General features: G+C 43.2%; 1 protein-coding gene across 3 annotated transcripts in view; it reads left to right on the top strand.

Moving 5' to 3' along the window:
• The window catches only part of yeats2 (YEATS domain containing 2), a 135,040-nt gene that overhangs the window by 90,333 nt on the left and 29,355 nt on the right, over window positions 1–15,352 (top strand). For 2 of the 3 annotated variants that reach the window (XM_041182852.1, XM_041182850.1), the window contains 2 exons: window positions 9,492–9,653; window positions 11,287–11,405. In XM_041182852.1, the coding sequence (XP_041038786.1) occupies window positions 9,492–9,653; window positions 11,287–11,405 (281 nt within the window). The remainder of the gene's footprint in view (window positions 1–9,491; window positions 9,654–11,286; window positions 11,406–15,352) is intronic. The other variant, XM_041182851.1, reaches the window with a different exon arrangement.

Raw genomic sequence — 15,352 nt, 5'->3', positions numbered from 1 at the left:
GTACCAACACCGACCAGTCAGCTCTCTGTACCAACACCGACCAGTCAGCTCTCTGTACCAACACCGACCAGTCAGCTCTCTGTACCAACACCGACCAGTCAGCTCTCTGTACCAACACCGACCAGTCAGCTCTCTGTACCAACACCGACCAGTCAGCTCTCTGTACCAACACTCACCAGTCAGCCCATTCTACCAACACCGACCAGACAGCTCTGTACCAACACCGACCAGTCAGCTCTCTGTACCAACACCGACCAGTCAGCTCTCTGTACCAACACCGACCAGTCAGCTCTCTTTACCAACACCGACCAGTCAGCTCTCTGTACCAACACCGACCAGTCAGCTCTCTGTACCAACAGTGTGAAATTTTTCAACCGATGAACATGCATATTGTGAGAGACGTTACTAATGAAGGATATTAGATCGGATACTCTTGACCAGTGAGCTCTCTGTACCGACACTGATCTGTGAACTCTATATCAACAGTGACAAGTTTGGTATAACTGTGATCATGAGGTATTTAGATATATTTCTGGTGATTGTGGGATGGGATGGGAAGTTGGATAGGCGGAGCTGGTCTTTGAAGAAAGGAAGGTTTCATTGGCTTCATGGGTTTTATCTGCTCCATCTTTCATTGAATTAGACTTTGAATTTTCTTCGGATCACAGATAATCTCACTTTTTGTGAACTGGGCAGGTGAAATTTGTTCTTAAACTTACAGTTTACAAAGTCCACCCATTAGAGTTTAGATCCAACCAGCCATCTATAGACACTTAGTAGTTATGTGGTGATAATGGCAACGGTTTTTTTAATTCTTTCACAGGACTTGGGCGTTGTTGGCTGAGCCAGCATTCTATTGCCCATACCTAATTACCCTTCAGAAGGTGGTGGCAAGCCACCTTCTTTAACCGCTGCAGTCCATGTCGTGTAGATACAGCCACAGTGCTGTTTGGGAGGGAGTTCCAGGATTTTGACCCAGTGACGGTGAAGGAACAGTAATATATTTCCAAGTAGGATGGTGTGTGGCTGGAGGGCAAGTTGCAGGTGGTGGTGTTCCCATGCATCTGCTGCCCTTGTACTTCAAGGTGGTAGAGGTCACTCACGGGTTTGAAAGGTGTTGTTGAAGCCGCGTTGCTGCAGTGCATCGTGTAGATGGTTCACACTGCTGCCATTGTGCGTCTGTGGTGGAAGGAGTGAATGTTTGTGGATGTGGTGCCAATCAAGCAGGCTGCTTTGTCCCAGGTAGTGTTAAGCTTCTTGAGAGTTGTCGGGGCAGCACTCATCCAGGCAAGTGGAGAGTATTCCATCACACTTCTGGCTTGTGCCTTGTAGATGGTGGACAGGCTTTGAGGAGTCAGGAGGTGAGTTACTCACTGCAGCATTCCTAGCCTCTGACCTGCTCTTTTAGCCATAGTATTTATATGGTAGTCCAATTCAGTTTCTAATCAATTGTAATCCCCTGGATGTTGACAGTGGGAGTTTCAATGATGGCAATGCTATTGAATGTCAAGGGGAGATGGCTGTATTCTCACTTCTTGAAGATAGTCATTGTCTGGCACTTTTGTGGTGTGAATGTAACTTGCCAATTATCAGCCCATGCCTGAATATTGTCCAGATCTTACTCATATGGGCATGGACTGCTTCAGTATCTGAAGAGTCATGAATAGTGCTGAACATTGTGCAATCATCAGCGAATATATCCACTTCTGCTGTATGGTGGAAGGAAGGTCATTGATGAAGCAGCTGAAGACGGTTGGGCTGAGGACACTACCCTGAGGAACTCCTGCAGTGATGTCCTGGAGCTGAGAATACTGACCTCCAACAACCACAACTATTTTCCTTTGTGCTAGGTATGACACCAACCAGTGGAGAGTTTCCCCGATTCCCATTGACTCCAGTTTTGTTAGGGCTCCTTGATGCCATACTTGATCAAATGCAGCCTTGATGTCAAGGGCAGCCACTCTCACCTCACTGTTTGAATTGAGCCCTTTTGTCCATGTTGGAACTAAGGCCGTAATGAGGTCAGGAGCTGAGTGGCCCTGGCAGAACCCAGACTGAGCGTCACTGCGCAGGTTATTTGAGTAAGTGCAGCTTGATAGCGCTGTCGACGACCTCTTCCATCATTTTGCTGACAATCGAGAGTGGACTGATGGGGCAATAATTGCCCGTGTTGGACTTGTCCTGCTTTTTATGCACAGGACACACCTGAGCAGTTTTCCACATTGCCGGGTATTTTTAGGTATGCCTGGTGCTCCTCCTGTTATACTCTCCTGCACTTTTCATTGAACCAGGGTTGATCCCTTGGTTTGATAGTAATGGTAGAGTGGGGGATATGCCAGGCCATCAGGTTACAGTTTGTGGTTGTACACAATTCTGCTGCTGCTGACAGCCTGCAGCATCTCATGGATGCCCAGTTTTGAGTTGCTAGATCTGTTCGAAATCTATCCCATCTCGCACGATTGTAGAACAACACAACACAATGGAGGGTATCCTCAGTGTGAAGGTGGGACTTCGTCTCCACAATGACTGTGCGATGGTCACTCCTACTGATACTGTCATCGACAAATGCATCTGCGACAGTTAATCATTGAGTTGTCCTTGAATTGCTAAACAGGTGCTTGATATCTGGCTCCAGAGAGCTCCCCAGTACCCCACTACTCTGTTCTGTGGATGTTTTATGTTGCTACACATACTCTTTGTTTATTTTGTCAAGATAATTTAAAGGTCATGAAACGTTCAGTTCTTGCAGAGTCACTGACAGTAAACACATTCCAACTTGGCTGCAATTAAACTGATGGTGTTGGCATGGCGCCAGTCACAAGACCCAGAGCTTGTGTCTTTAGGATCAGCTGTGTTGGATTGTTCAGCTTTTAGTCAACAGACAGAAAAGTTTGGGACATGAGGGAGTCTGTTTTCCATTAGCTAACAGCACCCTCTGATGATTGAAACTCTTCAACACACATGCTTTTGAGGAATGTCTATAATCTGATTTGCTTGTTCTACATAGGTGAGGGGATAGGTTCATTATTTGTTACTTATTATGTGTAAATAAGAAGGTAGTATCATTACTATAGGGGCTGGTATTCAAACTGGTAGTTGCACTTAAGGAAGAGGCCAATATTATTCTATTACTTATTGTGCATTAAGAAAGTAGATTGTATTACTGTTACATATAAATTGGGGCAGTTATTAGTGTTGATGTTTCGCTAAAGTAAGAATGCATTATTACAGTTACTTGTGCATAAATGGGGACAATAATCTTTGTCAATAGACAATAATTGTCAATAAGAGGGTATCATTGCTGCTACAGTTTTTGAGCAGTTACAATACTTAATTCACACTCTTGTGCTCATCACATTGTTTCTTGCCCCAAACTGTCAGTTTAACCCCAATGTGCCCCACAGTGCTCTTGAATTGAACTGTACATCAGGCCTCTGCACTTTGTTATCAACCTCTTGAGCAGTTAGCTGGAGATGCTTAAGAATCCCTGAGTAAGATAGTCATCACACTGGACGCTGCTGCTGGAAGTATGAGATCAGCAGGAACACACAACACTGCCTGATATTTTGAATAGAACATGGGGCTTGTACTGACTTCTTGTTAAAACTGTCCTGTTGTCACTCCAATGGCCCTGTAAATTCCTGTGCTCCAAATCTTTATCTACTTTTATCTTGAAATATGGAACTAGGGCCAAATATTTTTGCAGATCCAACAAAGCGTACAACAGAATGATAGCTGATCATAATGGGGAGATCAGATACATCAGTAGAAGGGAGATTAAATACATCAGTGCAGTAAAGGAGATAATAAAACCATAGAATCATAATACACTGAAGGAGGCTATTCAGTGCATAATTTTTCTGCTAGTTCTTCGAAAAGGTTATTCAGTTCTTCCCACTGCTTTACTCTTTGCCTGTAACCCTGCAAAAATTCTTCCTCTGAAGTATATATCGAATTGTGCTTTATAAGTTCCTAGTGAAACGGCCTCTGCAATGCTTTCTTGCAGGGAACTCCAGATCATAACTCGCTTCATAAGCAAATTCCATCTCTCTCCACCCCTCCCACCCCACCACCACTACTCCTGGGTTTTTTGCCCATTATCTTAAATTTGTGTCCTCTGGCTACTGACCCATCTGCCACTGGAAACAGTTTCTGATTTAATCTCAACATCCCCCTTCCCAGCCCCCACCCACCAGCCATATTAATTCTCCCTTTAACCTTCTCTGCTCTATGGAGAACAATTCCATCTTCTTTAATCTCTCCAGATAACTGAAATCCTTCATCCTTAGTACCATACTGGCAAATCCCCTCTGCATTCGCTCTCCCCAAGGCTTTGACACCCTTCCTGAAGTATGAGACCCACAACTGGATGCACTAATCCAGCTGGGGCCTAACCGGTGATTAATAAAAGTTTAGCATAACTTCCTTTCCTTTTGTACCTCTGTCTCTATGTACAAACCCAGGATCCTGTATGATTTTTTAACAGCGTTCTCAAGGTGCCCTCTCACTTCAAAGATTTGTGTACATGAACCTCTGGTTTCTTTTTTCCTGCACCTACCTTTAAATTTGTACAATTTAGTTTATATTGCCTATACTCATTTTTCCATTTGAAATGCATCACTTTACACTTCTCAGCATTACATTTAATCTTCTCATTTCACCAGTCTATCTGTGATCTCCTGAAGTGTATTATTATCCTCCTCACTGCTTACTGCATTTCCAAACCCTGTTTCATCTGCACATTTTGAATTTATGCCCTGTGTACCCAAGTCCAGATCATTAGATACATTTTGTCGCAGTTTCATTTTGCTTCCATCTCGAGACATAAATCACTGGCACTTTTGTGTGCAGGGATGCTTCAGGCCCTAATGTTTGTTCCATCGTGCAGTTGTGGCAGCTGCTTCGACATTAATACAAAAGCAAAACACTATAGGTGTAGGAAATTCAGAATAAAGACAGAAAATGCTGGAAATGCTCAGCAGGTCAGGCAGCATCTGTGAAGGGAGAAACAGAGTTAAAGTTTCAGGTCAATGACCTTTCATAATTGGTTCTGATGAAAGGTCATCAACCTGAAATGTTAACTCTCTTCCTTTCCCCACTGATGCTGTCTGACCTGCTGGGTATTGCTAGCATTTTCTCCAATAGTATAACTGTGTGTTGTTAATACGGTATTTATCAAAATTACTTCAGTTCTCTGTGGTCCAACAAGTAGGTGGTTTTCATTTATTTGAGCTGCACTGATAGTCCCTAGGGTTGCAAGCCAGCTATCGTTCTACTGCAACAAGCAGCACCTGTTCATCCCTCTTCACAGGCTAGAGGCATGAGGAGTGACCAATCTGCGGTGGGGTCTGTAGTTTGAGCAAGAAGCAGAGTACGTTGTGTCCACCAGATGGCAACATAACAGCATGTAGCTGAAAGTGTTAATTTGCAGCTTGGTCTCCGTGAGGGGGAAGCAATCCCCCCCCTTAACTGAACTTTGTATTTCAGAATAAACTGTTAGCATTTTTATTGCTGCTGTGGTGCCAAAGTATTTTCTCTTATGCTGAATGTTAAGAACACAATATAACCATTTGGGATATGTTGTTGACAATCACAGCCTTGTGTTAACAGTGCAATTATCCCTTTATTCAAAGGGATTTACATTTCCCATTCTAGTTTAATCAGAGCTGGGAACTGTTCCATATATCCAATGCACTCATGCATTCTGTTAAAAAGAAGGGATCACCATACATTACCCCATCTCTTAAAACATTCATATTTAAAACATGCGGTCACTTGTATTGGCCAAAACCTGATAACCATTAATCATCTGCATTAACATCAATTTCAAAGTTGCCGCTCAATGCATCTTAAGTGTTCTATTTGTTTCAGGCAGTGCAACTGTGTTTACTCACCTTTTATTGTGCACAGAATACAAGAACAAATAGGAGTAAATAATATCAAGATGGTCAGGGTGCACTGAAGCTAATAAGTCTTTTGAGGCAGACTACATTACCTTTTTCCCCCCCCCAAATACATTTTATTTGTAACATTTATAAAAGTACATTACATGACTGTTCAAAGTTGACATTACATAAAGTGCAAAACAAATCAAGTCTCTTCCAATACTGCACATTGCACACAACATTTACAACTACAGCCATTGTTTACAATGTTCATTACATGTCAAATATACAGCCCAAGGAGTTTGTTCACAGTTTCCAGCCCCTCAGTATACTAAGGCTGAAGGGCCTTAGACAGCGGCCTTTCCTCATTGCGCCTTTGTGGCAACTGCCCCAAGCTTTAGTACGTTCCTCAGCACATAATCCTGGACCTTGGAATGTGCTAGTCTATAACACTCGGTTGTGGACAAGTTTTTGCACAGGAAGACCAACAAGTTTCAGGCGGACCAAAGATCATCTTTCACTGAGTTGATAGCCTTCCAGCTGCAGTTGATGTTTATCTTGGTGTGCGTCCCTGGGAACAACCCTTAGAGCACAGAGTCCTGCGTGATGGAGCTGCTTAAGATCAACCTTGACAAAAACCACCTCACCTCTTCCATACCTGCTTTGCAAAGGTCATTCCAGTAGGTCACCCCTCTTATGCCTGCATCGTTCCTGCTAGACTCAGCAAAAGGTTTGAACAAGACAGGGAAGAGAGCAAACCCCTTCCTGACTCTGGCCCTGAGGCTTAGTTGAGTGAGAATTATAAAGTTTGCAGACGGTTTTACTTAAAAATTGTTCAAGGCTAGAGGCATGAGGAGTGAAGAACCTGCAATGGGGTTTGTAGTTTGAGCAAGACAATGTTCAGTGAATTTCATTCTCTTTACAATGAAGCTATAAGACAGCTAGTTTGCTTTACAGCATATTGTGGAGTTATTTTAGAACCATAGAACACTACAGCACAGAAAACAGGCCATTTGGCCCTTCTAGTCTGTGCCGAAATATTATTCCGCTAATCCCATTGACCTGCACCCAGTCCATAACCCTCCAGACCTCTCCCATTCATGTATCTATCCAGATTTTAGAAGTTATCCACCAGCTATCACTTTATCTAAGCCAGAGATTAAAATAAATTTCATGTCTTCCTCTTTCAAATAACCATTTATTCACACAGGAATAGCAACATCCACAAAGTCATAAAACTATCCCAAGAGTAAGATGAATTGCAAATCCAGTTAATAAAAGAATAACTGTATTGACTCAGCTGTCCATCAGGTCAAGGCACTTAACACACGTGAAATTAAGGTGTTGGCCGTCTCATATAGAAGACAAATTGCCAACTGTAAATGGTGAAGCATGTATCAGATGCTTCATTTCCTGTTCTGTTGCCTTGTTCAACATGCCAGCCAAATCCTGCCAAACCAGTGGTTAGATCCTCCATTCACTGTTGTAGCTCTTGTCGACCAGGAAGGTCCTTTCAGTTTCAAACCCTGGTCTGCACTGAGTTAGAAAGAAAAAAATTTGCATTTATATAGTATATTTCATGCCTTCATGATGTCCTAAAACACTTCACAGTCAGTGAAGTACTATTGAAGTGTAGTCACTGTTGTAATGTGGAAATGTGTTGGTCAATTTGCACTCAACAACCTCCCACATATATCACTGAGATAAATGAGCTGATGATGTTTGAGAGATGACTATTGAGCAGGACCCAGGGAAAATTCCCCTGCTCATCTTTGAATCATGCCGTGGAATCTTTTATACCTGAGAGGACAGATAGACTTGGTTTAATTACCGATCTGAAAGACAGCACCTTTGACAGTCTAGCACTACCTTTGTACCACACTGCAGTGTCAATCTGGATTATGTGCTGAATTGGGACTTGAACCAGTTGGCCTTCTGATTCAGAGGTGTGAGCTGCCACTGAGCCTAGTTGGTATTATATTGGGGCAGCAACATGGACGCTTGAGTTCTACAGCGGAGCTCTTAGGTAATTGAGGTGCAAAATCATTTGGAGTTCCCCTTCTCCACTGACATTGAGGAACTGCTCCTGGAAATTGCAAGTGTTTGACAGGTTACCAACAGCAGGATCAGCTTCACCTGCACCATCAAACAGCCTGCACCTTGCATATGAAGTATAGCTGCCTAGGCACGTTGCTAGAGGGTGGACTTGTATGCAAGAAGAGTAAACACCTTCAGGACGGAAATGCGAGGAGGAATAAAAGAAGGAAAACAACAGCTTGCATTTATTTAGCGCTTTCAATGTCACAGAGTGTCTCAAAGTGCTAATCAAACAAAATTTGGCCCTGAACTGCATAAGGAGACGTTAGATCATGTTGGTTAAAGGGGTAGGTTAAAGCAGCATCTTAACAGAGGACACAGAGAGAGAAAAACAGTGAGGTTTAAGAAGGGAAATCCAGACTTCAGGGCCTTAAACCGCTGAGGGCACAGCTGGCAAAAGGAAATTGGGAATGCCCAGAGGCCAGAATTGAAGGAACACCGAGTTCTCCAAGAATTGTAGGGCTGAAGGGCAAAAAGGGAGAAAAACCCACTGCCAACATCTCTTCAACATAATCAGTTCTTTCTCTTTGGTATCTTGGACTAAGACATATATAGAGTAAACAATACCAGCAATCTAAGCGAAGTGTTGAATGGTTAATATATGGAATAAAGGACAAGTTATAATGAAGAAAGCACAGTCCTGTTAGTTAGAGAACATCTGGGGTCGTATCTAACCCTGTTAGCCTATCTGTAGGCGACTATTGCAGTGCTTACAAAAAGACAGACTGACGTTTATATAGGGCTTTCATGACCACTTGATGTCCCAAAAGCCAACGAAGTATTATTGAAATGTAGTTCCTGTTGTACTGTGGGAAATGCAGCAGCCAATTTGTGCGCTGCAAACTCCCACAAACAGCAATGTAATAATGATCAGATAATTTGTTTTTGTGATGATGATTGAGGGATTAGTATTGGCCAGGACACCGGAGGTAACTCCTTTGCTCTTCTTCGAGATTGCATCATGCAATCTTTTATGTTCACCTGAGAGAGAGGAGTAAGGACTTTGGTTTAATATCTCATCTGAGCCACGGCAGCTCCTGACGATGCAGCACTCCCTCAATACTGCACTGCATTATGCTCAAGTCCTGGAGTAAGACTTGAACCTACAACTTTGTGACTCAGATGAGAGTGCTAACTAATTCCCTCACATCTCAACAGGTGCTGTTGGCAAATGCTGGGAGCCTGAAAACACAGCTGATATTTCTGTGCTGGCTCACACAGATCGGGAAGTATCGTAGCAAGTAACATTTTGATTACCTACAACACAGGCCGTAAAAACAGCCTTTTGGGTTTTGTATAAAACTAGAAAGAGGATATCATTACAAACACATCAGAGCCTGAGGCCATTTTAATCCTTCAGTCAACATCACAGTGCATTTGATCCTGTCAGGTGGGGTCCAACGTCAGTGTGAAAACCAGCTGAACCCAATTCTCTGATGCATGCTGTCAACAATGTGTAAAATGCTGAAGTTTATGTGTGTCTCCTCACGTTTTGCTTTCGCCCCTCAGTTATGGCCACGCTGCAGCTCCCAGCTACTAACTTGGCCAACCTGGCTAACCTACCCCCAGGGACCAAACTCTACCTAACAACCAACAGTAAGAACCCTTCAGGCAAAGGAAAGCTGCTGCTGATACCCCAGGGAGCTATCCTGCGGGCTGCCAATCCAACAGGTAAGATCTTTCTGCATCAGGCTATTTGGGTCAAGTTAGAATGCAGAGCTGCCTTACCTACATGGAAGCTGGCATTACCTTCGATAGAGAAGCCAGTGGTTCTTAAGTCCCTGCCAAACATATAATGTTAGTGTATTGCACCATTATATACTGTGACACTATGATGGAAGTGACTTTTGCAGATGTTCAGGGGTTACTGGCCCTTCTCACCACCCACCCCATGTTCCCCTCCTTCCCCCACCTTCTGCCCCCTCTCCAAACCCCATCATATCCAATGGGCTTAGTGAAACGTCTGAAATGGACCAATCAAGCCCAAGGAAAATTCCCATTGGTTGTACCACTAAGAATCTACCAGGCGTTACTGTGTGCAGGGGGGGTTTTGGAGGGTGATGCATGCCAACATTGCTCATGTCCTAGCGACTGCAGGGAAATGGGAGCAGGTGACCCGACTGCAATGTAGAACCAAGTCTAGGACTCAGAGGTTGAGGCTGTCATTCAACCCTCTGGGGACATAGATGAGGCCACAGATCAGGTCAATTTCTCTCTCTGTCCAGTGCAGTTCTGTGTGATGTCAGACGTAAAAGAAAGAAGAAGGATGATTAGCATTTACACACATGAGGGTGGCTATTCTTCACTGACAATGCTCACTCTATTGGAATAGTTGTCTCCCCCTCTGTCACTGTAGCTAATTGATGGTGTGTGTTACAGTGTGCCACTAATCAATAAATCAAACCCTTTCCATTTACTCCTGACCAGACAAAATCGTTAGCAGTCTACAACATCTGTCCCAGGTATTCAGTAGACTGAATACTCCAGTCCAGTGCCTGTCCGTTACCTCCTGCATGCTGCTAGTCACAACTGAATCCCAAATGGGTTGAAACAGCGAGATTACAGGTTCGAGCTCCTCTATTTCCCCCTCACCACACACAAACACACAGTATTAATGCTTCCCCCTCTTCTAACACACACAGGCTTACTGCCACCCCCTTCAACACACACATACATTCACTTTCCCCCTCGCTACACACAGCCTTACTGCCACCCCCTCATCACATGCAGTCTTATTGTTCCCCTCACCCCACACAACCATACAGTCTCCCCTCCCCACACAACCTTATTGCTTCCCCTGTCTTACCACAGACAGCCTTGCTGCCGCCTGTCACCACAGACAGCCTTCCTGTTGCCTGTCACCACAGACAGCCTTCCTGTTGCCTGTCACCACAGACAGCCTTACTGTCGCCTGTCACCACAGACAGCCTTACTGTCCCCTGTCACCACAGACAGCCTTCCTGTTGCCTGTCACCACAGACAGCCTTACTGTCCCCTGTCACCACAGACAGCCTTCCTGTTGCCTGTCACCACAGACAGCCTTACTGTCCCCTGTCACCACAGACAGCCTTCCTGTTGCCTGTCACCACAGACAGCCTTACTGTCCCCTGTCACCACAGACAGCCTTACTGTCCCCTGTCACCACAGACAGCCTTACTGTCCCCTGTCACCACAGACAGCCTTGCTGCGCTCCCCAAACCAGGAAGTGTACTGGACAATTGCTGCTCATAGTCATTACTTTTTCATTCATGTGATATTCCTGCAGACTTTATTTGAGATTTATCCCATGGTAATGTTCTTTCAGCAGGTCAGCAAGTGCAGGGAGCATCGACGAGCACAACTGGCAGTATTCAGGGTACCGTAGTTAGTGGATTACCCCAACAGCTGGGCTACACATCGTACATCCTCAAGCAGACGCCACAGGTCAGTCCCAGGATACCTCCATCTATCGCTAGCTGCTCATTTGTGTTGCTGTTGTTCAGTGGTCAAGAAGGAACTAGGTGAACAAATGACCAAAATATGAGATTTTGTGTCATTAGGACTGCTGTAGATAGCTGAAGTAGCTGATATAGGAATGGGAGTAGGCTATTGAGTCTGTTCTGCCTTTGCCTTTTTTCTGTAACCCTTAATATCGTTACTTAACAAAAATCTATCAAGCTAAGTTTCTCCTACCTGTAACTGTGCGATATAGTTTGGTAATTCAAACACGTGCTGTGTGCAGTGTTGCTATTGAATTTGTGGTGTGGCCTGTGATTTGTGAGACTGCCCATTGGTAGTACAAGGCCACAAAATGGCCCCTTTCATCTTCACATTAAATGGCTTCATTCCCCCTTAAATACTTGTGAGCAAGTGCAGGGACACAGGAGCAAAAATGTTTTAATTTGATTGTTGTGACTGTAGGGGAAAGGGCAGTGTTTTTCAGCGGGTTTTAACTCTGGTTCCTGGATTTTAATCTAGCCCATACTAAGGGAATAAACATTCTCCTTTTATTTCTCGGTCACTGTTTAACTCTATCTTTTTCTATTATATCTCTCTGTCTTTCTCTTTTTATGAGTAATGTTGTAAATGAATTTCAGTGCCAGTGTGTTGCTAGGTATGTAGGCCATCTGTCCCAAAGACTGGTGGATCCTATGAAATAGCATGTCCTAGCTGCTGTTCGCAAAGGGTGAGGTACAGACGGTTTCCAAGCAAATTGTGCTTGCAAAACTCCAAAACGGTGTCCAAAATTAGATTTGATTCCGCGATTGGATAACATTTGCTGAATAATCCTCAGTGTGCTAAACATTACACTGACAACCAATTTAAGATTGTCAGCCGGGCTTGCAGTGTGGCATATTTGTGTGTACTGGAAGCTCTATATATATCAATACACAGGGCCCTGTTCTTTGCAGACAGAAAGAACATGAACGCACACTGTGTCTGTTTCAGATAAACAAAATAAGTGACAGCCATTTGCTGACTCATTCCTCAGGGCAATGCCTTCACCAATCAGGCTCAAGCTGCCTGGTTTAAATTTCAAACAATGCTTGGTAGTTAACTGTCAGTCACTATCACTGATGCATTCTCCATGGCAATACCTCTACCAATGAGAGTCCACTTGCCAACCAATCAGCACTCTCTTCACATACAATATAAATTGTTGTTTTCCCCTTATATCGATATTCTTATGATGTGTCCTGATGAAAAGCTTTGACATGTCTTTTTTTTTGCAATACTTTTCTCTTTCTGTTGCTCTCTATCTCTGTTTATGTCTATCTACCTCAATTGTTATGTATCTATTGCTATTTATTTATCTCTATCTATCATTTTTATTTGTATGGCTCTTTCTCTATCTCTCTGTCGTAAGAGCCCTCAAATGAAGTACATTTGGAACAGTGTCAGTCAAGTTGCACTGTAAAATGCCCCTGAATCAGCGCACACTGATACTAAATTCAGCCTCACACAGCAAGGTCACAATGTACCTCGTGTTAGAATTGGAAATGTCACACTAGTGCAGTTAGGAGCAGGTATTCTGTGTGGTTGAAACTTATTCAAAAATGAAAGCACGTCAAAGATTTGCGCATCACTGTGTTGCTTTTATAGCTGTTTCCAATCATTTCTAGAAGATTTCTGTTTCATCAGTGGGACTGTAACGCTATAATTAGAGGAACGGGCTTCAAGGCACACCCAGGTATAATGGAGTGATGGAGCCGGCATGTTGTGAGTGATGTGTAATACCAGTGGTTAGAGGGTTAAATTATGAGCACAGGTTGCCTATACTTGGCTTGAATCTCCTTGAGTTTAGAAGACTGAAATATGATCTAATTGCAGTGTTGAGAACCTTAAAAGGATTTAATGGGGTTGATACGGAGGAACTATTTCCTCTCGGGAAAGTTAGAGCTGGACCATCTAATGGGAATTCAGGAAGCACTTTTTCATACAATAGGTAGTGGAAATCTGGAAAGTTGTCCCCAAAAAGCTGTAGGCACAGGAATAATTGTGACTTTCAAGACAGAGATTGATAGCTTCATATCCGTTGACAATCTTATCTGACAAAATCTAAGGCGGTAAATGGAGTCGAGGTACAGATCATTCAGAATCTGATTGAACGGCCTGAGATTCTAAATGACCTGTTCTATTTCTTATGTTCCTAGTGTTATGATCCCAGTAGAGACCGATAACTTTTAAAAAGCAAGGAATCCCCATGATGCCAATGAAAAGAAAACTAATGAACAAGATTTCACTTTTCAAAACTTTTACTCTAAAAGTTAAACCAAAATCAACATACTTCAAACATTAATTAACAGACAAACGATGCTTAAAAAAAAGTATCTTTTGTGTTGATACAACAAAGATATGCCTCAAGTAGTTACAAGCACTCACATCACTTCCCACACAAATGTGGCACTGTGTACAGTCTCACAGTCTTTCTAACTGAGCCTCAAGTACGTAGGATCTTTCACATTCCACTCAATGGATTTGGCTTTCAACTTGTTTTCACCTGCAGCTGTATTCTATCCAAAGTTCCAGGATACGATCAACACCCAAACAACACACCCCTGCAGAACCCCCCAGCTAGATTCACAACGCTCTTGATGGCACAGGATCCCCAGAGACTTGCTTCTCTGTTCCCTTCAAACAGTCTTGTTGGCTCTAGCAAAACTGAAACAGCAGCAGTAGGGTTCTTGTCCAATCCACAATCCCTACTCCCCCTGTCTTCAGCTCTCTGACCTTTCCAAATGTATAATACATGTAGTAACACAGCCCCTGCTCTAGAAGAACAGGGCAGCAGACACATGAGAACACCATCACCTGGACATTCCCCTCCAAACCACAAACCACCCTGATTTGGAAATATATCACTGTTCCTTCACTGCCGCTGGGTCAAAATCCTGGAACTCGCTTCCACAAAAGAGGACACAAATAATCTCCCAGAAATGTTAGTGAACCGAGGGTCTAGTGAGATGGAGGAATTGAAGAAAATCAGTATTAGTAAAAAAGTGATGCTAGAGAAATTAAAGGGGTTAAAGGCTGAAAAATCCCCAGGGTCTGATAACCTATACCCTAGAGCACTAAGGAAGTGGCCCTGGAAATATTGGATGCACTGGTGGCCATCTTCTAAAATTCTGTAGACTCTGGAGCAGTTCCTACAGATTGTAGGTTGGCAAATGTAACTCCACTATTTAAAAAAGGAGGGAGAGAAAAAACAGAATTACAGACCAACTAGCCTAATATCAGTAGTGGGGAAAATGCGAGAGTCTATTATAAAAGATGTGGTAACAGAACACTTGGAAAGCGTTAACGAGATTAGACAAAGTCAGCATAGGTTTATGAAAGAGAAATCATGCTTAACTAATCTACAGGAGTTTTTTGAGGATGTAACTAGTAGAATAGATAAGGGAGAACCAATGGATGTGGTGTATTTGGATTTCAAGAAGGCTTTTGATGAAGTCCCACATAAGAGGCTAGTGGGCAAAATGAAAGCACATGGGATTGGGGGTAATATACTGACATTTATACATACATATATACAACAGAGTGTGGGAATAATGAGTCTTTTTTTGGGTGGCAGGCGATGACTAGTGGTGTAACACAGGGATCAGTGCTTGAGCCACAGCTAATCATGATATATATATGAATGACTTGGATGAGGGAACCAAATGCAATATTTCCAAGTTTGCTGATGACACAAAACTGGGTGGGGTTATGAGTTGTGAGGAGGTTGCAAGGAGGCTTCAGGGTGATTTAGACAAGTGTGTGTGGGCAAACACATGGCAGATGCAGTATAACATGGATAAATGTGAAGTTATACACTTCGGTGTGAAAAACAGAAAGGCAGAATATTATTTAAATGGTGATGTGTTGGGAAATGTGGGTGTACAAAGGAATCT

The sequence above is a fragment of the Carcharodon carcharias genome, chromosome 2, assembly GCF_017639515.1.
Source record: "Carcharodon carcharias isolate sCarCar2 chromosome 2, sCarCar2.pri, whole genome shotgun sequence".
Lineage (NCBI taxonomy): Eukaryota > Metazoa > Chordata > Chondrichthyes > Lamniformes > Lamnidae > Carcharodon > Carcharodon carcharias.
Note: the sequence above shows the minus strand (reverse complement) of the source record. Positions and strands in the feature narration are given on the sequence as shown.